Here is a 26242-nt window from a genome sequence, read left to right on the forward strand (position 1 = left end):
TTATAAAAAGTATAATTCCATCTAAAATGGCTTTAGAAATATCAATATTTTTAAGTTGACAGTGTTCCTTGCATCACAAAAGGTCTCAGTGCACAGCCAATTTTAGATGGAAAAACAAACAATCTGCTGAAATTAATTCTGCAAGCGAAGTCCATCTTGGTAGACTGGTCATAAAAAGCTTGCTAAGTTTTCATTATATCTATTAAAAAACTGGCTTACAATAATGACAGTAACAGTAAATAGCAGTAAATAGCAACATCACTGCAATTTTATATCTATAGATAGATAGATAGATAGATAGATAGATAGATAGATTTTTTCTATTTCTCAGTGCTCATCAAGATAAGTGTACTCTTAATCCCCTTTATCTATTTTACCCATCCTCACAACCACCTTCCTTCTGGCAACAGCCAGTTTGTTCTCTGTATTTAAGGGTCTGGTCTTCAAGGGTCTTTTTTTTTGTTATTGTTCGTTTACTGGAGGGGAGATGGGTGGGAGATGGGCTGAATGGGTGATGGGTATTAAACAGGGCACTTCTGATGAGCACTGGGTGTTTTATGTAAGTGATGAATTACTAAATTCTACACCTGAAATTAGTATTACACTGTATGTTAACTAACTGGAATTTAAATAAAAACTTGAGAAAAAAAAAATGAATGATTGCTTTTAGGCCCTAAGGTGAACTTAAAAGTTGGGAGTGGTTCATCAAATTCCATTTATCTTTTTAAGATTAATTAGTCCATCAATTCAATCTTGTTGGAGCTCAGTACAGCAATTCCAATTCTAACATGGAGTGAGCATCGATAATAAGGGCATGTAAAATATGGCGAATTGCAAGTATCATAGGCCAAACTAGAGACTGTTTTAAAAGTAGCTCACCATCTCCTCTCACCTCCCCAAGAGCCCTAATCCTACGAACTCTCTGCCCTTGCCTCCCTCCCACACCGTTTAGTGTCACTTTGTCTGAAATGACTAATCTTTGCCATATCAACTGAAAATTAGGAGGAAAAGGGAGATGTGAACCTCTTCTGTGGCCTCTCCCCGCTTCTGAACATCATTTCATCTAACCTGAATGCTCCCATATTACACAGGGAAAGACAGCACATCAAAGTCTGTGGTCTATAATTCTGATTTCATAATCAAGATCAGAGGGCTAGACACAGAAATGAATGGGACACAGACCCCAGAAATAGGCCCACACAAGTTTGCAAGGTAAATGTAACTAATATTCAAGTATTTCAAAACTCATTTTCTAGTATCTTAAGCAAGCATCATCAACTTCAGATTAAAATTATGTTTCTGACTCAACTCTCTTGTGCATTAAATACTTTCATTGCAAAGAAACCAAGATGGTCCTGCTAAGGAAAGTTCTGTGGTGTCAAAGAAATGCCCCAAGCACTTCTGCCATTTTTTTTTTTTTTTTACTCCTCTTTCCCTGTCCCATGCTCGAGAAAAGGACATCTTACAAGTTCTCAAATATTTATTTATATTATTTGCTTAATATGAATTATTCCAACTTCTCACATTCCAGAGCCTTCTAAATTCAGTAAGATGTCTTAATTCCTGGGCTCTTTTCACAGATACTTTCACAGTCTTAGAATAAGAAACATTTGAAAGGAATCCTACATACTGACTACCAAAGTTATTTTTACAATAAAGAGCCAAAAAAAAATGATTACAGTGTCAAATTTAGTCATCTTACAAAAGCTACATTTAAAAATTCATTTTTTATAATTTTTAAATATGTTTATTTATTTTTGAGAATGGGTGAGCATGAGCAGGGAAGGGCACAGAGAAGGAGACACAGAATCTGAAGCAGGCTCCGTGTTGTCAGCAAAGAGCCCGACGTGGGGTTCAAACTCAGGAACTGTGAGATCATGACTTGAGCCAAAGTCGGATGCCTAACTGACAGAGCCACCCAGGTACCCCTAAAAATTCATTCTTATTCTCAAGGTAAAAACAAGCATGATACAAGTTTTAGGTAGTAGGATAGTATTTATATCCCACTCATTAGGAAAACCTAATGAATTAATTACCTCTCCCTGGATCTCTGAAAACTGAAGAATGCAGGAAGTTCCCCAAAGAAAAGAAAAGAAAAAAAAAATGAGTCTGAGATTTTTCAAAACAGTTTCTTTTAGGATTTTGTGTATAAATTGTTATAAATAAAGCAATTGGAGACCTCCTCAAACACTATACACAAGAGAACTCTTCCTACTTAAAAGAGTAGGAAGTAAAATTCTTCACTTCTGTTTTTTAAAGGGTGTTGAATTTTGACAAATGTTTTTCTCTGCTCCTATTGATATTTTCATACATACATGTTTTATATATGTTATATATGCTTTTTAATTCTAATTTATTTTTTAAATAGCTAATATGTTCACATGATCCAAAAATCAAACAATAGAAAAAGGCATCATGACAAACCTCCTACCTTTACCCCTATCTGCTCTTCCCCACACACTTCCACCCTCTCTCCAGGCAGGTAAATAATGGTATTAGCTTCTTATATATCCTTGTAGGGTTTCGTAGGCATATGCAAGCAAATCTATACACAGTCACACACGCTTCTCTCCTGTCCCTTTTGTAATACAATTGGCAGCAAACTATTCTGCACTTAATTTTTTAATTTTAATTTTATTTTAATTTTCGTGAACATACAGTGTAATATTGGTTTCAGGAGGAGAATTCAGTGATTCATCACTTACATACAACACCCAGTGTTCATCACAAGTGCCCTCCTTAATATCCATCACCCATCTAGACATCTCTCACCCACCTCCCTCTATCCGCTCTGTTTGTTTTCTATCATTGTGCGCCTCTTATGGTTTGTTTCCTTCTCTCTTCCCTCCCTTCCCATATGTTTATATGTTTTGTTTCTTAAATTTCACATGAGTGAAATCATATTGCATTTGTCTTTCTCTGACTTATTTCACTCAGCATAATACACTCTAGCTCCATACACATTATTGTAATTGGCAAGATTTCATCCTTTTTGATGGCTGAGTAATATTCCATTGTATATACACCACATCTTCTTTATCCATTCATCAGTTGATGGACATTAGGGCTCTCTCCGTGGTCTGGCTATTGTGTGTGTGTTTTTTTTAAGTTTTTTCTTTTATTTATTTTGAGAGAGAAAATATGTACACGTGTGAGTGCGAGAGAGTCGGGGAGGGTCAGTAAGAGAGGGAGAGAGAGAGAATCCCAAGCAAGCTCTGCAATTCACAAACCATGAGATCATGACCTGAGCTGAAGTCAAGAGTCAGATGTTTAACTGACTGAGCCCCCCAGGTCCCTCTCAGTTGGCTACTGTTGATAATGCTATTAAACCTGGGGTGCATGTATCCTCTCAAATCCGTATTTTTGTATCCTTTGGATAAATACCTAATAGTGCAATTGCTGGATCATAAGGTAGCTTTCTTTTTAGTTTTTTGAGGAACCTCCATACTGTTCCCCAGAGTGGCTGCACCAGTTTGCATTCTCACCAGCAGTTTGTACTTCATTTTTAATCATTAGGTATATCCTGGTTATTTTTCTATATTAGTACCTGGAAGGGCTCCTAATCATTCTTGCAGCTGCATAGTATCCCATTTATTTATGTGTGTGTGAGTGTGTTTCACACGCGCATGCACATGTGCAGCATGTGCCCAGATAAAGTGTATTTAACCAGACCAAACCAATGGACATTTGCATCCAATCTGCTGCCATTATAAACAAAGTTTTGTGGACACTCTTGTCCATATCTCACTTCACATGTAGGTAAGCACTGCTACTGTGTAAAGGGATTCTGGTATTTTGTATGTCAATTAGTTAAAGCACCACCCAATCTTGAGGAATTCTATTATGGGTAGTGTTAAAAACAGATTTTGAATACAAGGCCAATGCTGCATTTGAAAATGTTTTCCATTGTTTCCTTTAAAGGCCAGAGGGAGAGCCTCTGTTCCTTGCTGCTATTAGCAGGGAAAGGGTTTTGTTTTTGTTTTTGTTTTCTCGCTAGCAAGAAAATATAACTTTAAGAATATTTATTTTTCCTAAAATCTTTTAAGAAGCTCTGCTTTAGATGATACAACTACTGAGGAACCTCTCCTCTGAAAATGGGGCAGCTACTCTGTACTCCCTTCTGAAGTGAGCCTAGAATCAAATCCTCTTTGCTTTATATTCTTTTCACTTAGTTTTCTAGCATCACGGATATAAGCCTCTATCAGCTGAATATCCTTACCCATTCAACAGGTCCATCCCATAAAAATCAGTCTTAGAAACAGTTTTCTCCTCCCTTTCTCCTAGTGAAAAGCAAAAGGTCTCTAATTATGATGTATGGACATTTCATTCAACCTAGCGAGAAGTCCCAGGATGCCCACAGCAATGAGATGGTGACTAAAGCCCAGCTACACCTACTAACCTCAGGGCCCAGGGATGCCAAGAGTCCAAAAAGAGGTAAAATAATAGCTTCACAGCTGAACTGGGAGCAAAGTTAGTAATGGCAAGCTGGCACCTTCCGTTTTCCCTGACAATACTTCCAGAGGGTGGGGAACGCTATGGTTGGGGAGAAGCAACTGAAGCCAAATTTTGAGGAAGATTGTCAACTGCTGCCATGGGAAAAAAGAGGCATTTAACTTGTTTGAAGTGTATGACAACTACTAATATACACTGAAATAGAGTGGAGGGATCCAAATCCTTGTTGCTGTGATGGCACCATGACACCAGTAAAACCTGAGAGGGTGAAAATCAGACTTTCCTCATTTTCACTAAGTTACTCAGGGACCCCAAAAGGTCAAGATGACTAAAAAAGGAAGGTCCTCAGTAGAGTAACAAAAATGTGTAATGTTACAGTTATTCACTTAATATGATAGGTCCTGCTAACTTCTCCCCAACCCTCCACAGAAATTGCCATGGGAAAGGCTCCAAAAATCTCTTCACTGTCACATCTGAAACAGTCTTTTCAGTCCTCATCTTGCGGTCCCTGAGGAAACTGGAAGGAGTCCTTCTTCAAACTTAAAAAGTCCTTTCTGCCCAGTTTCCAAGCCACTCTCTGTGGGGTCTTCTTTGGGGACTCCTTCTCCATCAGCCAGGCCAGCTTCTCCTCGGGCACATGCTCGTGAGTATTATCAAGCCCTTGAGCTCAGCCTTTATTTAGATCTAAGTCCTCACTCAGTTGTTCAGCTATGCCCCTCAGCTCTCTAATCTGTCTTCTGCCCAGGCTTCCAGACCCTTCAACTGGCACAGACACCTTATGTCAAAAATTGAACTAAATCATTTTCTGCCCCAAACTTGTCCCTCCTACAGTTCATCTCTCCATTCTGTCACCTTTGTCTCCTCCCTTGCCCAACCTCATTCTTCAGGTCCTCAGAGTTCTAGACATTCTCTCTTTAATATACCTGAACCGCTCTTCCTCTCCCTCCCACTGCTGAATCTACTCCCCTGATCTCCTCCATCCTCCAATTAAATTTTTTTCACACTTTTACATTGATAACTGTATGTATTTGTACTACATCCATTATTCTAATGTAATTTTATAGGCCACAGCCAGGAACCCAAGTGGGGTTTAGGTGGACTGTTAAAAAATACTTTCCACTTCAACTTTAACCATGTTACTGCCATTACTCCTTCAGCAGCTACCTGCCTCCCCATTACTCCTTGGCACAAAATGTTAGAACTTCTATAATCAGGCCCCTTTCCTCTGGGTTCTACCCCCCCAGTACCCCCCCCCCCCGCCTTCTTTCAGTCACAATGCATGCACTGTCATGAACTTAGCAAGCTTTTTCATCCCTCCATGTTTTTGTTCACACTGCTGCTTTGACTCCTTCCCTGCCTTGGGTGGACTTCATTATTCTTCAGCTTACAGGGATTATCACCTCTCTGCAGCCTCTCCTGATCTGTGAATACTGCCTATAAAAGTGTCCACTCCCTCCTTTGGTCTCCTACTTCTATCATACTTCTAGTATAGCATCCATGTTCCCTTACTCCATTTATTTGTGATTTAGATGAAGCACAATAATTTTCTTTCGAGTGATGATATTATTTAAACATAAGGAAATCGGGGTAGATAGAAAATTTTGGCCATTTCTTTCAAGGAATTTATAATATAATTGAGAATTTGGGTTAGAAGTAACGTAAAAAATGCAAAAGTCATGTTTTTTTTCTTTATATTTTCCTTAAAGTATTTAATTTATTTACATTAAAAAATAATGACATAATCAATTTCCCAAAATCTCAGCTTTGTTCTGGTAATCACAACTTATGCTGTGTTGATCAAGAACAAATCAGGGGTGCCTGGGTGGCTCAACTGATTAAGCTCAACTGATTACGGGGTGTCTGACTTCGGCTCAGGTCATGATCTCACATTTGCGTTGACAGCTCAGAGCCTGGAGGCTGCTTTGGATTCTGTGTCTCCCTCTCTCTGCCTCTCCCCGACTCATGCTCTGTCTCTCTCTCTCTCTCAAAAATAGATAAATGTTAAAAAAAAAAAAAAAAGAAAGAAAAAAAAAAGAACTAATCAAACCCATCACTGGATCAGTGTAAAGGAGTAGTACTTAGTACACTTTGAGATACATGGTAGGTGATTAGTAAATTAATAAGCTGGAGAGAAACTTATATGCCTATAAACATATATATATATAGCTCATTTTTCAGATCTAGGTTACTAGAAGTTTGCCTGAAATAATAGTGTGTGTGTATATATATATATATACATATACATATATACATATATGTATATGTATATACACACATTTTTATGTATTATTTCAGGTAAACTTCTAGTAACCTAGATCTTAAGAATGAGTCTAATTATTCATCAAGTTAATTGTTCTTTTTCTTAAGTTTTCATGAGGAAAATTTCAAATGCACAAAAACAGAGTGTAGAATAACAAAAGTAGAAAGGATAGTATAATGAATCCCATGCAGCTATAACAATTATCAGTAAATAGTCCATCTTTTTTTAATCTATACCCCTGTCCTCTCCCTCAGATTCTTTTTTTTTTTTTTTTTAACATTTTTTTTATTTTATTTTTGGGACAGAGAGAGACAGAGCATGAACGGGGGAGGGGCAGAGAGAGAGGGAGACACAGAATCGGAAACAGGCTCCAGGCTCTGAGCCATCAGCCCAGAGCCTGACACGGGGCTCGAACTCACGGACCGCGAGATCGTGACCTGGCTGAAGTCGGACGCTTAACCGACTGCGCCACCCAGGCGCCCCTCCCTCAGATTATTTTCAAACAAATGCCTGGCATCAGGCTATTTTATAAGACACTTTTTATAAGTCACTTTTAACCTCCTCAAGGGTTAAGATACCAATACAGGGCTTGTTGCCCACAGTTGGTTGAATGTCACAATATCTAACCAGGTCCCTCAAAAAACATCAGACACAAAAAATACTGTGATATAGGACATCCAGTTATAACAATTTCAAGTGTGATCCCTTTAAGTAAATGGTAAAGAATTATCTATGCTTAAAAGTCTCTTAAATTGGGGAACACTACATTAACAATGAATAAATTCCAGCTAACAGAAGTTCTATTCCCTTATTTTTCTTTCTTCTAGCAAATTAACTCTCAGATAAAATCTTCTTATTCTTCACAGATGTGTAATCATTCCATCGACATTTTACTATTAAAAATCTGATTCGAAGTTCTTTTATTGACACAAACAGGAAGATTATTTTAAGTAGAAACATGAACCTAAGTAACAATATTGGGGTTTAACCCTTAAAGAGTAGAGTAATAAGGCATAGTAAACCTTAATTTAACTGGCAAATAAAAAGAAATGAACTCTAAACACTTTCAAATAAATTTCACACGGTATAGAAGAGAAGGAGAAATTCTGACACGTAAAACTAGCGTGTGGTATTTGAGCAGGGGAAGCTGAATGGGCAACTAACTGTTCTAAGACTGACAGAAAACAAGTTATAAACACTTACCTTGTTGCTGCCTAGACTGTAGAATGGAATAAGGTCTTGTCGGCTGCCAGACAACTGAAGAAGAAATACAGAGGGTGTTAGTCCTTTATGTGAGAAAGTATATAAATTTACAGTCCTGGAAATACAAGAATTTGAAAACCAAATCAACAGGACGTTAAAGTCTGATAGCAGAGACGTTGTGGAGACCAAAGCTGTAAACCAGGCTAGTGTAAACTTTGGGATGTTATTAGGCACAATTTTTTTTTTCTTTTTAACTGAATGGAACTTTAAGGCAGAAGGCTTGTGTAAGATCAGATACCCCATTTACACTGAGGCAACAACCGGCTGGGCCTGAGTAAGGGTACTTCATCTGTGTTTCCCCTTCTATTGAAAGGATACCAGGTTACTGGTTATCTTACCATGTCCTGATCTTATGACTTCCTTCTCTGGATATTCGTAGCAGATGTATAGACACAAGCTATTTAATTTTAAACCATAGGATTCTAAATGCCAAACCTCTGCAAGTATCTCTGCATTTTGATGTGTCATTTTCTAAAGAAATGAGAAGATTTTAAGTTGAAATAAAATGATATTTCTTACTGTCTGAGAATGTTCCCAATCTTTCAGTCTGAGATCATTAGTGATGTCATTCGGTCACTCGGAGGCCCCATGTGCCCTCCCATCTGATACTCTCCCTACCTGTCACTATGGTCTCTCAAACACTAAGGTTAAGGGTCAGCTGCTCTTTACAATGTTTGTACTGTGGTTTTCCTTAGTGCAAAATTCAGACAAAGGTAGTATTTTTCATACCCACATCTTTGTCAGAAGTAAGGAAAGGAAAGATAAATCACAGGGCCACAATCATATTTCTTTGTGAAGAATTATTTGTATGCTTAATATGCACATAAATTATATCTATGCTTCAAAAACAACAATAAACTTAAGACACTGTTATGAAACAAACCTAACTTATTTTACTCATGTATGCTACCCTGGATGGCCTTTCAGCAACTGAGTCTGTAAATCGAGTCCAGACTTCTCCTCAATTTAAAAGTAATGAAGTTAGGCCCAGAAAATTCAAATGACTTACGCAAGGCACTTGGCTAGTTTTGCTTTAGTTCAACACACACTCACTGAACACCCAGTCACTGTGCTAGGCACTGCTCATACAAAAATAAAGGAGAGACATTAGAAACATACTTTAATGGATACTTTCCTTACCACACTGGCTAGCACAGTAGCACAGTCGCTACATCAGTTCAGAGAAGGAAATGATACCCGAGATGAGAGTTACAAGGATGGAGAAGAGTTATCCAAGCAAAGAAGAAAAGGGAAGGAGAGCCCAGGCAGAGCACCAAATGGGGAGTCCATGTACTCACTCTGTTCACATTTGGAGAGCTAATACTCCTCCTACTCAGTTTCCCCTTTCCTGTCAACTGTTCCTTCACTGTAACTTCCTGTCAGAAAATGTACACAGGAAAAACACGTATCTGAAACAGACCTCCAAAGCAATGGCATGTAAAGCAGTCTTTGAGCTACTATCTCTACACACACGTTCCTCGTTCTTTAAATAATGGCTGTTACTTCACATGATGGAATGACCCAATTCCAATCACTGTGGAATATTCAAAGTTAATTATATAGCTGTTGGTTACTTAGATCACTCTTTTATCTCTTGATGGCCCCCTTGAAGCTGGCCAGAAGTTAGTTCCAGGAGAAAGATCATGAAAATTAGATCATTCACTTTTATTTTTCATTAGGATCTTTGGTTAGAAATAATAAAAGTCTCGATATTGCTATGTAAAATTAGGTTTAAGTTTCCACTAAGGATTAGGTTTACTGCTGGCATCTCTATTATCCCTTCTAGAGAACCACTCTAAGGCTGTGGCTGGCATATCCAGCTAAGCAAAGAAGGGTCCATTCTGCCTCATACCTACGTATTTCTGCCACAACATTCTTGTCCATTACCAAAGAGTTTTTAAAATAATTCTTCAGCCAGAGAGAGTTAAATATTTTCTCCCATTAACTCAAGGCAACTAGACACCATTTAGTGTACTGGGAAAAGTAACTTCCCAGTATAGCTTTTGTATGCTCCAAGACTTAACTGATAAGTTGAATCTAAATTAATATGCCCCACTTAAACAGATGCTTCAAAGGTTTGGATGTAACAATCCTGTGAATTGTAGAGAGGCAAAGAGAATCAGGCTGGGTCAGCACCACTGCTACCAGCTCTGTTGGCTAACCTGGCGAAGACGATCCAAAGTGAGAAGGTTCTCCACAGCCAGCACACTTCTGAGGTATTTTTCAATATAAGCCTCTGAGTCAGCAGAAGCGGTGTTTTCAACATTAGCTGCCATTCTTGCTAATGTTTCTCGTTCCTCTACTCCCTGGGCATCCTGGAGAACAGAAAGTTGTGTATTAAAATTAAGTACTTGGTAGAAGAAAACATAAAAGCTTCTTCATCTATACAAGTACACACACACACAGAGTACTGAACTAAATGGGACATATTCCAAAACTCCATTTTACTGCCAGCTTTCAGAACTCAAAATGCATTTCCCCACAGAAATTACGGTATGAATTGGTGGTTAGGTTAACTTGAAAGGTTAACACAGTGCCACTGAAACATAGCACATTCTCAATAAAATTGTCCTCTGCTATGTTTCTGTTGCAAACAGAAATGTTACTGGTTACAAAGGATTTGGTGGAAATAGCTGGAAATATACCACCACCACAATACTTCAGAAATAGATCATGAGGGGCAAGAGAGAGGAACAAGAAGCTGGGGTGACAGCAGGACAGGGGTCGGGTCCAAATAACTCCAGTAGGAGGCAGACACAGGTATGGAGAAGAAGAATGCAAAGGAAGGTTGGCTTTCCACCCGTTCCCTAAGCAGCAGACCACGGACTACACGTCCAAGAAGTAGCAGCTTTTAAAACTGGTCTCAGTCCTCAACTCTGGAGTGAGACAGGCCAAAGGCAGCATTGCACCCACCAAGAAGAAAAGTATCCTGGGAAATTCTCGCTTGCTGTGCTCTTGCCAAGAGCCCATCCCTGCTCCTCTGACATGGGCGGCCCGTGCAGATAAACAAGATGTTCACAAGTCAGGGAGGGACGTTGTTAATGTATTTAATCATGTCAAGCAAGCTTGGCTCCTAACAAATTACTCTATTCAGAGAAAATCTGATACTTTATTTACTTGCGAATTTGTCAGAATAATGTCAAAACCCACAAAATATATATCCATATGCCACTACATCTTTAGATGCCATCAACTTTAAGGAAAAGAAAAACATTATTTTATATACCACTAAGGAGAAAAGAAAAAATTCTGCCAATTAATTTTAAGATATCAATTATTAAACACATTCTAACGTCAAAAATATTTTTTAAAATTTAAATAAGCTTTAAGAACAGATAAAATGTGGAAGAATCTGGAAGGTGGCTTAACTTCACAAAACTTCTGTCTCCTACCACTATAGGATTCATTTGAGCCTTTTAATAACTCTGAAAAGAAGCAATCATCCTCATTTCATGGATGAGGAAAGATGAAGGCCACGTAATTGGCAAGAGAGTCAAGATTAGAACTTAGGTCCCCTGATACTCCTGACAAAGTAGTCCTTTTACCTCTCAACACACAATACTTTTTGGTGTCTGAAGGGAACAGGCATTATCCTGATTTTATAAGAAAAGGGAAACTTGAGTTTTATAGAAACAGATACACTCATGTTACCCATGTCCCTATCAAGATACAAAACATTTCCATTACTTCAGAAAGTTCACTTACGGCCTACCCTTCCCCCCAAGGCAAGGTAATTTCTTTCACCACAGATTAGTTTCACCGGTTTTAGAATTTCACATAAATGGAATCATCCTTTCTTGTGTCTGGCTTCTTATATTCAGCATAATGATTCTGGATTCATTGAAGAAGTTCATTTCTTTGTGTAGCTAAGAGATAGTCCACACTATGGATATACCACAATTTGCTTATCCATTCATCCACTAATGGATGTTTGGATTGTTTCCAGTTTTGGGTTCCTCTGGATTCAGCTGCTATGAGCATTCCTGTACACATCTCTATGACACACATGGTCACTTCTCTTGAGTAAGCACCTAGAGGTGGAATTACTGGGTCCTGGGGTAGACAGTTGAAACCATTTCCTATTCTCTGGCCTACCATCAGTTCTTTTGCCACCAAGCTCTCATAGCTGTTATAACAGGGAACACAGAGAACTTTTCAAGGATTTTTCATGATGAAACCTAGCTCCTTGAGGAATCTTTTTGTTTCTAAATAAAAAATAAACTAAGTGTAGTCCTTTTCCTGTTAAGTTTTAAGTCTCGCTGTTCCTTTTTCTTTATCATCAGGATTTGATAATGTGAAAATAACACTTGCCAACTTAGATGTTTAGATAATTATTAACAAGCAGCCCAACCACATGAGGCCATATGCTTCTCTCTCAATGGATCCCCCTGCATTTCCTCCCTTTGAAAACGGTATCACTCAGGGAATAAAAGCACCTTTAAAGAGGATAAGGAACCTACAGTTGGGAGGGGATGAGACAGGAGGGGAAGGAAAATGAGAGAAATGGAAAAATGGAAGAGAGTTCACTACAGCAGTCATTGTTTCTCAACTGCATTCAAACCATGTATAGAGTTAAAGTATGAAACAACCAGAAAGACATAAAAATTCAGACACAGAGAATAAACACTGGATCTCCTGCTGAGCATATAAGTATACAAAGAGTAATCAACTACAGACCCAAGATTTTGCAGCTAGTCTAACTCTGAAAACAGACTTATTTTTAAAATGTGCAGCAGGCTCCAAATTAAACAGTTAAACAGCTAATACTTACTATGTAAGTCTAACACTTTGGAGATCCAGTACAAGACTTCCTGCGGTATAAGAAATCTAAAGCAGAGCCTAAGCACTATATAATCTTTTCACCCTTCCAAAAACTCACTGCTTAGAATACATTTTGTCCACCTATTGTTCACTCAACAGAATCAACAACTTCCAGCACTCAAAAATGAAGCGTAGGGTGCTGCTGTGGACCGTGTGGTTAGTAGGGAGTGTCCACTCCCAGCGCACTCTCCCATTCTTCACTCCCTAGGAAAGTATAATCTGCACCTCCTCACTCCTCGATTCTGGATGGTGAGCGTGACAGACGGGACCGCTCTGATTTCCCTTTTGCAGAGTCCTTTTCTAAGAACCCTCATGTCTTCCTACCCCTGTAAGGAAGGCCTCCATTGCCAGCTGTGTCGAAGACCAGGTGAATAAATCTGGGATTAAATATTAGGTAGCAAATGAAAACTACATCGTCCAGCAAGCTTCTGTCTGGGGGTATTTGAAACTCCATTTGTTTGATTCCTATGGCTCTCTCAGTTCAGAAAGAGAAATAAGGAGAGGAAAATAATAATAGGATCTATAATAATGGCAATTACAATTTACTGCTGTGTGTGCGTGTACAACATCCTTAAAAAACAACCCTGTACAGAGGTATCACTAACCCAATTTGATAAATGATAAAATTGAGGCTCAAAGTAACTCACTAAGTGCACCTCACTGAGAGGTGATGAAAGTAAGATTTCTGTGTGATTCCAAAATGAATCTCCAAAGCTTGAATCTCTATTTTGAGCTATGTTGCTTCCCTTTGAGGGTTACAATATTGTTACCTTATGTCTACTAGAAATGAAAAGGAGTGCTGTCTTCTAGGAGTATGGATTTGCTTTTCAAAAGAAAGTTCTTCTTCAACAAAATACTAAAACCAGAACCTTTGAAGCCACAAGTACATTTTACTATGAATCACATTAAGATTAGAAAATTCCTCTACAAACCTACAGCATTTGCCTAAACACACATTTTCATGGACTATGTATTTCTTGGGTAGGTGACTTTTCAGGGACAAAGCTCTTTTTACATGTTTATTTTTAGTAAACTCAAATTTTGTACAATCCTTCACCTCTGGAATATTGGAGACAATCTCAAAAGTCACTCCACAGCCAGGAATAGAACTTCGATGTGACATCTTTTTTAGGAGACTCTGAGCAAAACCCTAGAGAAAAACAAAACAGAAAGATACGGTTTCCTACCTCAAAAACTGAGTGTTCATTAACAAAGCATAAGGGATACTGCATTCATTCTAACAAAAAGAAACAGAGTATATTTCCAACATAAGCAAGCTGAAATCCAAATCACTAAATAGAGACTCCTCAACTTCATTTCAGTGCACAAAACCAATTTATTAGATTCTTGCTGCGTGACAGGTGCTAGACCCATTATATGAAGAGTATAAACCCAAAACTCTGGAAACAGACACTGGGCATCTGGTTCAGCTCTGCCTAAAGGCTACAGAAAAAAAAGACTGTTGACTTCGACACAATAAAGTGACCTTCTGAGATGTAAGCAAGGACTGGTACTCTTATACTTTTTTTTTTTTTCCCCCAGTACAATGGACATCTTGCAGCATGAATATTGACAAGTTCAGGCATTAAATTCTTGACCAAAGCAGGATCGTTATGAAGAATGATTTAAGAGTGCATGGTCATTGTTTATGCTGACTGTGCTCTTTGCACAGTTAAGAATTGAACTGTTGAATTAATGCATAGATGACTCATTTGAAGATGCTGCTAAGACTGAACATCCTGTAGAGGTTGAAGAGAGCAGGGATGAGGGAAGAATACAATTGGTGAATCAAGATAAGAAGAAGAGAGAATATTAAACTGATGCCCAACTTTTTCCCTCATTCAAAAGGGAAGCAGGAAATATGTGAGAACCTCCGAAAAAAAATAGAAAAATCCAGCTGTTTGGTCCTAGAAGTACATATTTTCACAAACCTCCTTAATAATAATTTCTCTCCTCTTCAGTGATCTATAGTTAACTTTTTAAAAGACTGTAACTTTTATGGGGCACCTGGGTGGCTCAGTTAAGCCTCTCTTGATTTCGGCTCAGGTCATGATCTCCCAGTCTGTGGGTTCGATCCCTAAAGCAGGCTCTGTGCTGACACCATGGAGCCTGCTTCGGATTCTCTCTCTCCCTCTCTCTCTCTCTCTGCCTCTCCCCTATTTGCTCTCTCTCTCTCTGTCTCTCACAAAATAAATAAATAAGCATGAAGAAAAAAATAAGAATAAAAATTAAAAAACAAAAATTAAAAATTAAAATAAAAACTGTAGTTTTAGAATGCAAACAGACCACTGATTTCAGCCCTTCATTCTACCCACTGCCAATTACACTGGTCAGAGCTCAGCTGTAGGTTTGTTTTCTTTTTAACGGGTGGGGAGGGAAGGTGTGGGTGCTGTTGTTACCTACTTTTTGCTTTCCTTCTGTACAGAACTACTGAAGCTGATTTGCACACATTAGCGTCATAAGGAAGTCCCTGTTCTTGTATAAAGAAGCAAATTTTGGGAATGAAGTATCTGAAATCAGGAGGGAAACTGGCATGCCCTGAAACACTATTACATCATTCAGCATCAATTTGATAATGTCAAGTCATTTCAACCAGGGAAAAAATGTGGCAACTTCTTGTCACTATAATAAAAAATAAAAAATAAAAACAAACTAGAGAAACACACACACACACACACACACACACACACACACACACCCCACAAGGAGTTCAGTGATGCCATGATGCACCCTTTCTGTTAAGGATTCTGTGGGGCTGGTGGTTGTCCCAGGGCAGTCTCAGTGCCTGGCAACCAGAATCTCTAGCTCAGGCATGGCAAATCGCTCTTCAAAACGCTCAAGAGCAACACGTCTTTTTCAATCCCTTAAAGACTTCCGAGAAAAGAGAGATGGAGAAGAGTGAACGGGAGCCACACCATATACGTCTAGCTAACCCGATGACCTGGATTTTATTGATGCTGGATTGCCAAGCTAAAGAGCTGCAATTTTAACAGCATTACCGCCAGTCTTCATTTCAAAGATTGATATCAGTGTGACATTTAGAACTAAAGATTAATTTTTAGGGGTGGAGATTACATCTAGGACTCTGTCAACCATGACTGTGCTCTTTTAAATGAAAAGATTTCTTTTCATATGTCCTGGTTTTAGTCAGTGTACTGAGAAGGCCTCAAAAAAAAAAAATGAGCACAGACAGTTAAAAGAATCTCCAGAATGAGCCTCCCAAGTCCTATATTTGCAAAGCCAATGAAAGAAACAGTTTATACCCTTACCTAGAAATTTTCTACTAACCCCAGTCACATGGCACAAGGTTCTTCCTGATCCAGCTGCAACTGCGTGGCCGGCCACGGACCTGGCCCCCCCCCCCACCCCCAGCACACCTGTCAACACTCTGCTTCTCGTGGTCTGAGCCCTCCATGCCCTGTCCCTCCTCACTACCCCTGCACATGTGTTTTCTCCTCTCCACAGAAGAGTCAATTCCTCCTCTGCCTGCCAAACTCCCCTGTCTGTAAAGGAGTGGCTCGCATGCTACACCCCTCTCTGACACCTGCTCTGACTCCCTTGGTGTGAATTCTCCATCCCTCGGCCTGCAGCCTTCCAGCACTCAGGGAGCACCAGCATTACAGCACTAACCCAACAGAGACAGATCACCTGTTCATATATGTCTACATACACCAACGGACACTAGCTATTTCAAGATGCAGACTACTTCTAACTTATCCTGTTACCCAAAGCTTGACAGAGTACACTCTCTAAATATGTGAATCAGTGAATTAGCAGAGATGACTGAAAGGGAAGAAAGAGATGCAAAGCGGAGGGTAAGATGTCCAAACAACAGCAAACCTACAGAGAACCTTCACATCTTGCGTGACCCAAACGAAAAGTCAAAAAACAAAACAGTGAACTTCACTTTGGGCTCTGTGGCAGCGAAAAGAATGGCATTAATTTGTGACTATGTAATAAGAAAGACTGATTGTAACAACTTAATGTTGTCTTGGAGAAGTCGGGATGGAATGTGCCAGAACGAAGCAGGCACAGTTACAAGACAGTAACAGGCACGCTGAAGAGAAAATGCTTCATAGAGTCTGCTTAGATGAGAGGCCAGAACAATCATTCCCTGGCCCTGCCCTCAACGTCAGACCTGTGATTAAAGTCATTTCTTCAACGAGGATTAATGACTCACCTGCCGGCCATGAACACTGACACAAATTCGTTTCCGTAACACTAACTGCATGTCAGCTGGATGGCTGAGCTGGACTGTCACCCGCACTATCAGATACACTCGCTCATCCGCAGGGGTGCCTTTACTGAGCTGAGGACAGCTGTGCACTGCAGAGTCCCAAGAGGCTTCTGCTCTCACCTGCAGAGACAGAAAGAACATACTTTTCCCTCTCCTCCTGGAAAAACAAAACAAAACAAAACAAAACAAAACAAAACAAACAACAACAAAAAAAAACAACCTCACGAGGAAACATCTTGACTTGGCTACAGTCCTACAGGCTGGTCATGAGTGCAGATGTACTAGAACCTCCCTGAAAAGCTATGGGATAGGAAGATATGGTCTCCATCACCCTAGTCTGGGAAGAACAGAGCATGATGTTCCTGGCTGGCTGGCTTTTAAAATGTTTTTATTTTGAAAAATGCTCAAACATAAAGTGCAAATTCAGGACAATGAACTCCTGTATATCTTCCATCTAGAATCATCAGCTGCTCAGGACAATGAACTCCTGTGTATCTTCCATCTACAATCATCAGCTGTTAATATTTTGCCACTTTTCCTTTCTCTTTCTCGCAACACATATACACGCAGTATTATTTTTTTGCTGCACTACTTTAGAGGAAGTTATAGACTTGTAAGTCTACATGCCTACATACATTAACAAGTATCTTCTAACAGCAGGTGCATCCTCTGACTTAACCATAGGACAATTATATTCAGGAAATTTAACATCAATAAAATACTATTATATAATACATAGTCTACATTCAAATCTTTCAGCTGTTCCAATCCAGGATCACTAACTGCATTTAGAGGTCATGTCCCTTTAGTCCATGTCAATCTGGAATGGTTCCCCACCCTTTCTTTGTTGCTCATGACACTGACTTATTAAAGAATGTACAGAATGTACAGAATTGTACAGAATGTATCACAGTTGGGTTTGTTGTCTTTTTCCCTGCTATTAAAGTTTTGCATCTTAGGAATACCACTAAGTGATAATGTGCCCTAAGCATCACATCAGCTTTCCTTGTTTAAACTATTTTATTGTTTTTCCGATATACTCAAAATTAGAAAATAAGCTCCCACTATATACCCATCACCCGGATTCAAACATTATCTAGATTTTGCCACACTGACTTCATCTTTTTTCTCCTCTTTAAAAAGCCTTTACCACAGGGCCACCTGGGTGGCTCAGTCGGTTAAGCGACTGACTCTTGATCTTGGCTCAGGTTATGATCTCACAATTGGTGAGGTTATGATCTCACAGTTGGAGGGTTCGAGCCCCGCATCAGGCTCTGCACTGACAGCACAGAGCTTGAGATTGTCTCTCTCCCTCTCTCTCTGCCCCTCCCTTTTCATGCTTTCTCTCTCTCTCTCTCTCTCTCTCAAAATAAATAAACTTTAAAAAAAAAAGTCTTTAGTAAAGAATTTCAAAGAAAATCCCAAACATCATGTCGGTTTATGATGGACCAAAGCTGACCTGAACTATGAATACTAACAGAGAGAGATCCTTTACCAGGAGGGGAAATAAATGGCAAATAGATGTAATTTGACCATCTACTCCTTCTGGAAGCGGTTCCAATCTTTCTGGAAGTCGTAATGAAAGGTTTTCATTTATGCATCTTGACAAATGTAAGCATTAAAGTGATTACATTGCTGATTGTTTAAAAAGTCTCAAGGAAAGGTTAAAGAAACTACTTTTCATCTGATTTTCCCTGGTTATGCTTTGTTTACCTCTCCATCATGCTGTTTTACAATCTGCAGTTCAAAGAACTCATCCTCTTCTTCTCCAGTGAGGGTAGCATCCCATCCACCAGCTTCTGGGTCATCAAGATTATCCTGGGAGCTGAAATCATCAGCTAAAAGCAAAGAAGTTCCATTAAATACAGAGATCATTTTAAGGGATAACCCTTACCAGCTAAATTTCAATGTGCTTGGTATTAAAATTCTACTGCCTCAAATTTCATTTGCTTTTGGCTCTAAAATCTTACATGACATGGAAGAGGACCATTAAACAGTTCTTAGAGATGGATAGACTCTCAAGAAATTATCTTATCCAATCTCTTACCTTTATGCTTTATTTTACATGGAAGGAAAATGAAGCCAAGATACCCAAGAGGTTATTCAAGGTCAGCCCATAAATGTTAATGATAGGATTATAACCGAAATTCCCTATTTTTTAGTGCATTGAAAAATGAGAAGCGAGAGTGATTCCAATTATCTGACAGTTGAGTTCAACAAAAGAATCAATTGGCTACCTGAGCCGGAAACTTGGAGGGTTGCCCCCTGACCCTTTAGTTATTTAGTTCTAAGCCTGGACCTTCCAACACCCTATCCATTTTAAGCTTGTGAGCAGGCACCAAAAGTATCTTTTCTAGTATGTGGGCTTGTGTGGATCAAGAATGGGCAAAAGGCTGAACAAGCTCTTGACCATGTCTTGGAATATCCATACAAACAGGTCTTCTATAAGCATATTCTTTTCCACTCTTACCCTCCTCCACATGCACACACAAGCACACACAAGAGCACCTCACCTATCTAGGAACCTAACATAAGAATAGGCTGGAGTAACCCTCAGCATGCAAGGCTCAAGAGAACAAGACAGGATAGAGTGCTGTGGCAAAACATTGAAACCCCATCAGGTAGACAGACAGTAGAAATGGCTAAATATTATTTACTAACTCTGTGTGCATATAATAATTTTCCATATATCTAAATAAGTTAAGTAGTACAAAATGCTAAATACCTCAGATATTATAACTCACTTTCAGCTAGGTGGAAGAAACACACTGAGGACATCTAAGCTTATCTATTTAGGATAGTTAATTTTAACACATGGTTTTCCTGCAGATATTTAGGAATGTAACTGCTGACTTTTAACTTATTTTTAGCTCTTTAATCTACCTTTTCATTTTTATTTTCCTTCCCTGGGCAGAGTGTAGGTAAAATGTAGCCACATCCAAAACATTTTACACGAAAGAGAAAAAAGAAAGGAAAAATTGACAGGTTCTCATAACTAAGCAATGCAGGAATGAAGGGCATAAGAACTCACAGAAAAAGTAAGAAATTTATTAGATAGTTCTAAGAAAACACCAGATAAAAGAAGCATGCTACATGAGGATCTCTTTCCAGACAGAAGTCTTTTCCTAGGAATTAAAGAAAAAATTATTTTAAGTGCAGGAAAATACTACCACTACACCCTAACCTGATGATGAGAACAAAGCATACACACAACTGTATGGATTATAGATTGAAATGTGAGAACGCACCATGATGAAACATACCTATCACTGCTACAAAAAATATTATTCTTACAGAAAAGTCATTCTTTGTCAAGTATCAGTGTCCCTCAGCATACATAATATAGACCCTAACCTTAGGCTCAAAGAACTGCCTAACTGCAAACTTTGTTAGAATCCAGGTGTTACTTGGACACTAATTTGTCAGAGGTAAGCCTTCAGAAAGCACCTCCTAACTTACCATTTAAGTCAAGGAATATAACAGGAATGTGTGTTTCCATCCCAGGAACTGGGGTCCTAAAACATAATGAACAAAGAGCATCTCAAATAAAGCAGACTTTCTGAGCAGCATGTACCTTGAGTCACAGCATTAATCCACACTGAGAATAGTACAGATGAAGCCAATAATAACTGTGGGTATTGTGTTTTTGTTATAATTTCACATCAGAGATGCCCCTAAACTGACCTGTAACTGCTGTTGCTTTTCACTGGTGCTCTCATGTATAATTATCATATGCTCTGATACTAGAATTCAGTCTTCTAAGATACCTCCACCTGTTTATAATACAGCACACTTGTTTAAAGTTACTTTTTTATAAAATTACATACCGAAGGGCCTCATATGGCTTAATTTACTATTTTTAATTTCGATAAAGTGGCACAGAACATTTGCTGACAGTACAGTTTAAGCCAGCCCCAAAACCCAAAACTCCTGGAGATGCAATTTTATTATGACCGAATGGTCTTTTAAGGGAATGACCCAAGTAATTAACATATTAACTTTTTTTTAATGCTAAGTGCACTGGTATTAAATATTGATTTAGATTCTCAGAAATCTTAATTACTTGGGCCAATAACAATATTATTTAATAAAACACGGTTTTAGGCCATAGTTATTCCAATTCATGAAAATAATTTAACACTTCCTCTAATTCTTTTCCCCTGTGCTAGGATGAGTCTTCCATTAATTGAAACACAGGCAAAATTCATACAGAAAGCAGGCAGCTCAGGGAACACCTGGAACATCAGAACACATGTGACGGCATTCATACCATTCTGCTGGGGCCCCTGGAATGCCACTGCCGGCAGAGGGGACCATTACCGCATTCCGCTCCTCAGTCAAGGTGAGTCTCATCTCTAGAAGTTGAGCTTCACGGTCGGCATCATCCTCTGTTTTATCTAGAACATCAGGAATAAGGATGAAGTACAGATTTCTCACACAGATTTCTCACTTGATATTTACACTTCTGTCCAGCGTATCCACAGGATTTGCCTGCATTTCAGTCACTGGTTGATGAGGGTTCACCAAAAACTTATTACTTCCCTAATTAGTGATTAAAAAAACAATCATGATAAAAAGTGAACTGTAAGAGCATGGCTGTACTCTTACAGAAAGGTCATCTTTGGAAAGCCAACATGGACCACCAGCACATGAATAATTTCTTCCAGAGTTGAAGGATTCAAGTACTTTTGGATAAGAAATCAAAAATGTTAGCACCCTCCTTAATTTATTTTTGAAGGACAATGTTTACATACTATATTTTCTCTCTTTGTTGCGGGTAAGGGGAAACCTATAGAAAGATATTATTACAGTTAAATAAATGTTATTCTGAAAGGACAGGACATAAATAAGAAACATTCCTATGCTCTTGCCATCCCCATTATTGATGTGTTCATCTACTTCTAATTTATGTGGCTGCAAATAGAGATTAATTATGCACAGACTGGGGGGGTAAATATTCAATTTGCTTTTCCTACCATGTTTACTGACAAGCTTTTGCAGTTGTTGATCTAAGTACTCCTGACGTTTTGTTAATGCATTTAGCCATTTTCTACGCAGTCTCTCTAAATCCCGATCCTGGAAGAAAACGAGGGAAATTATGGCAAATATAATGGCAAGACAAAATACTTGAAACCAATGCTCCATCTACCTTACTCTAAGTCTTCAAAACTGTAAAGTATCACACATCAATATCTTTGTCCCCACTACTAGTTGACACTAATCATTATTTGGAACAGAAAGTTCCAGAAATCAAAGAATTGTTGTTCTAGAACAAGACAGCTTCTGAAAAGACATTCTCTGATACCTAGAACCAGTTTTATTTCTATTGGTTCAAGGGGCAAGCCTTACAACTAAGATCTACAATGTCCCTTTGCTGGATAAAAATCACAAATACTGGGGCGCCTGGCTGGCTCATGTGACTCTTGATCTCGGGGCTGTAAGTTCAAGCCCCAAACTGAATATAGATCCTACTAAAAAAAATAAGTAAATTAAAAAAAAAAATCACAAATATTACTCAACAATCTTAAAATTTATATCCCTGGGAACCATCATAAGAATTCCTCAAATCTCTTAACTTGTTTCAGCCTTCAACTTGTTTCACTAGTCTCTACAAACAACATGTAATGTTTCTCTCCCTTGTTTCTTGTGTGTAGGGGGCAGTTTGGAGGGGGAGAGGGCGTTATCAACAGACTAAGAACTCTACCATTCAACACCTGACTGTATACCAATCTTGCCTCATTTCCTTTTGTAATAAAGTTAACAAGACTGGGTAGATCAGTGGAATGCTGAAGATACAGTGTGTATCTGGATTTCACTAAGGCACTTAACCAAATAGCTCATGACATTCTTGTGGACAAGATGGAGAAATGTGCAATGAATCTACTTGAATGAAATCATAAATGACTGAAATATCACATCCAAAGAACAGTGATTAATGGAATAATGTCAGCTTAAAAGAAGTCTCTATTGTTGTGCCATAGGACTCTGTATTTAACCCTATCTGATACAATATTTTTATCAGTCACTTATAGGAAGGCAGACATTTTTATCAAATTAGAATGATGCAAAACCAGGAGAGTGACTACACTGGATGACATAATCAGGATCCAAAGAGCTCTGACAGTCTTAAACAATGACTAGCAAGACTAACATGATAGAACTGGACAGACATAAACAAAATCTTGCAGGAGATTAGGAAGGGTGGAGAGGGCAAAACCAAACCTGTGTGACTCTTGTAAGTGGGGAAGGCAGACCTGGTTTAAAAGATGGAAAACACCTAAGCAGTGTGGCTTGACTGAAGCTCAGTATGAGATAGCTCTTACAGGGAAAAGGAGGGGTGACTCCACTCAAGGAGAGAGGGAGTGCAAGGAAAAGGATCTGGAGAAATGGATCTGTAGGAAACTTGGATGGGGAGCTCTAAGTTTGGAAAATGATGAAAGTCACAAATGATTTCTTATACATAAGACTACAAAACTCTGTTTTAATTTGAGAAGAGCAATATTTGAATCAAAATTAATTGTGTAATTATTAAATAACAGTATAGCAAGACTCAGGAATGTGTACTTCAGTACTTTAATCAAGCTCATTTGATGAAGCTAACAGGTGCTTCCTTACCTGGTAGCTGTCCATGTCCTCCTCTTCCTCCTAAAAGAAAAAATATATTACACATAACTAAAACAATTATTTTTTCAAGAATCAGGCTATGCTCAACAGCCAGAATCTTTTGCCAGACTTTATATTTTCTAATTTAATGAAAATACTGTTTCATCTCCCACCTATGTTCACCCTCACTCTTTGCTTTATAGTTTTCAGGAAGTTGGGAGTAAAACCTTAAGCTTCTCATAGGAAAGTGAAGAATGCTCATTTGACCTTTTCAAGAACCAGTACAATACTCTCCCTGCTGGGTTTATAGTCCCACTCCCCAGGAGAAATCAAACACCTGCTGGCAAAGAGTCTTTACAAGCCAGTAGGGGGTTTCTGTAGAAGGGTGGGTGATGGGGGAGGTTAATCACTAGTAGGCAACTGAGGAATTCCTGGAGCCTGAGATGTCTTAACCCTCAGTTTGCCATGTACCAGGGCAAAACCAGAGTCTGGTTGAGGTGCACTGATTTCATGCACAAGTAATACAATAACAAACAAACAAAAAAAGACATCAAATTAAAAACTGAAAGAAGTGTTCATGGAAGGCAGTTTTCTGGCAAGTTCCAAAACACTCTCTTATCTCATTGGGTCTTTCACCAAGAATATAACTGGCACAGAGACAGAAACTTACATGAAAGGTCTCAAGAGTCTTGGGGGATCTGAGTGTTCTAACTTTTACACATCCAATGCCAACAGACAATATACATTCTTCCATCAGTGGTAAAGTCCCAGATTCCTGCACAGACTTCACTTCCACCTGAACTCGCCGAGACTGTCCCTGTATCAGAGACAAATTTAAATTTATTAAAATCAGTTTAATTTCCAAATATTTGGTTTAGAGAGACCCCTACAGGCTGATGTTGAGAAAGCATTTAACTTTGGAGACCTATCTCACCACATCTTTAAGCAGTAAACTACAAATTGAAAAACTAATCAGGAATAATAATTTACCTTTTCAGCAAGTAGAAAGACATGGACTATATGGACTGCATATTTTTTCAATAAAAAGAAACATTACGAGAAAAAATTCTAACAAAGGAAATGCAAAAAGGAAGGGACAAGCAAAACTGTTCAACTCACTTACCATCAAATAAATGCAGATTAAAATAAGCACAAAACACTTATTTTCACTTACTAAACTAGCAATTACCTTTTAAAAAGGCAATTTTCAATATTTCCCAAAGGTTATGAATCAGGCAATTACATACATTGTTAGTGGGAATATAAACTGGTACAGCATTCTGCAAGGCAATTTGCCTTAAAAATTTAAGTATCCCCTGGCTCAGCAATTCAACTTTCTAGGAAGCTGTTCTCAGTAAATAATCATATATGTGTATAAAGATCTTAAAACAATGTTAAGAATAACAAGAAACTAGATGTAAATAAATGCATAATATTGACAACTGCTTAAGCTACAGTATATAAATATAAAATATACAGTCATTAAAATATTGTTGTAGAAAAACATACCTATTAAGCTAAAAAGTATGATAAACAATGTTAACCAGACTTAGGAAAAAAAAAAAAAGAAGAGGGATTACCAAACCCAATAGATACAGTAGGATCTACTTTTAAAAATCAGCAGAGTAAGAAATAAGAATGGTGACCACTATCCTGGAATCACTGCTCTAATCCCAAATCATTTAAAACCATGTTGCAAAATGAAGAACTGAACAGAAAGCTGTTCCTTCTTAAGCATATTTTCATAATAAACACTATGTGATCCTGTATGTTTACAATGAAACAGTATTTTAAAATTCCCAATATTCCCAAATTACTGATTTCAGAGTTGGCTTATAAATTTTAGGGATGTAAAACAGAATCTGAACAATGAAATTTGAATATACAATTTCAAATCTCCTCCCCCCTTCCATCAGATTTTTCATTCCCAAGAGCTTTGCATTATCAGGGAAATCAATTTAGGCAAATGATTAATCTGAAGGCCAGATTTGAAGAGATGAGTTACAGATGTCTTTTGATTTAATATTTTCCAATAACTATGCATCACTTATTTTGTGGAAAGAGTACCCCCAGAAAACATTTTGATTGTCTAAAATAGTTTACTCATTTCAACTAGCTACGTTTTACTTCCCCTAAGACAGAAAATAACCCACTTTCCGTGGGTGCCCACATGCAAAAGGTGAAGTACAGGCACTGTGTCGGGGGAGTGTTCAAGGTAGGCAGAAGGAAGAAAAGGACACAGAAGATCTGAAACTGCTTACTGTTCCACAGAAAAGCTTTGAACAGTATACCTAACCTAACAGATTGAACTTCGTGTAACTGCTGATATTTGAGCATTTTTTAACTACAAAACTGGCAATTTTTTATGGCGAACCTAATCAGTTCTCCTCTGCCGCTTTCCTGTTCGAGAACAGTACATTCTGGTTTTCAAATATATTAAATTCAAATGAGACTACTATCCAAGGCCCTCTATGAACTAGCTGCCACATGTTTCTATAACCTCCTCTGTTGCTGCTTTCCAGATCTTCCTACATATTACCTTCTACCCAAACTTACCTAATTCCAACTACTGTATCTTTATTCTTGCTGTTTAGGTATGAAAAATG

General features: G+C 38.4%; 1 protein-coding gene across 2 annotated transcripts in view; it reads right to left on the minus strand.

Annotated features, from left to right (window-relative positions):
* KIF13B (kinesin family member 13B) overlaps positions 1 to 26242 on the minus strand; it is a 204667-nt gene that overhangs the window by 41747 nt on the left and 136678 nt on the right. For both annotated transcript variants that reach the window (XM_045461673.1, XM_045461664.1), the window contains exons 25-35: positions 24307 to 24453; positions 23649 to 23678; positions 22010 to 22109; positions 21304 to 21430; positions 20493 to 20548; positions 18747 to 18871; positions 16977 to 17153; positions 13854 to 13946; positions 10138 to 10290; positions 9274 to 9351; positions 7916 to 7969 (exon numbers count right to left, since the gene is read on the minus strand). In XM_045461673.1, the coding sequence (XP_045317629.1) occupies positions 7916 to 7969; positions 9274 to 9351; positions 10138 to 10290; positions 13854 to 13946; positions 16977 to 17153; positions 18747 to 18871; positions 20493 to 20548; positions 21304 to 21430; positions 22010 to 22109; positions 23649 to 23678; positions 24307 to 24453 (1140 nt within the window). The remainder of the gene's footprint in view (positions 1 to 7915; positions 7970 to 9273; positions 9352 to 10137; positions 10291 to 13853; positions 13947 to 16976; positions 17154 to 18746; positions 18872 to 20492; positions 20549 to 21303; positions 21431 to 22009; positions 22110 to 23648; positions 23679 to 24306; positions 24454 to 26242) is intronic.

This window comes from Leopardus geoffroyi, chromosome B1 (genome assembly GCF_018350155.1).
Source record: "Leopardus geoffroyi isolate Oge1 chromosome B1, O.geoffroyi_Oge1_pat1.0, whole genome shotgun sequence".
NCBI classification, from domain to species: domain Eukaryota; kingdom Metazoa; phylum Chordata; class Mammalia; order Carnivora; family Felidae; genus Leopardus; species Leopardus geoffroyi.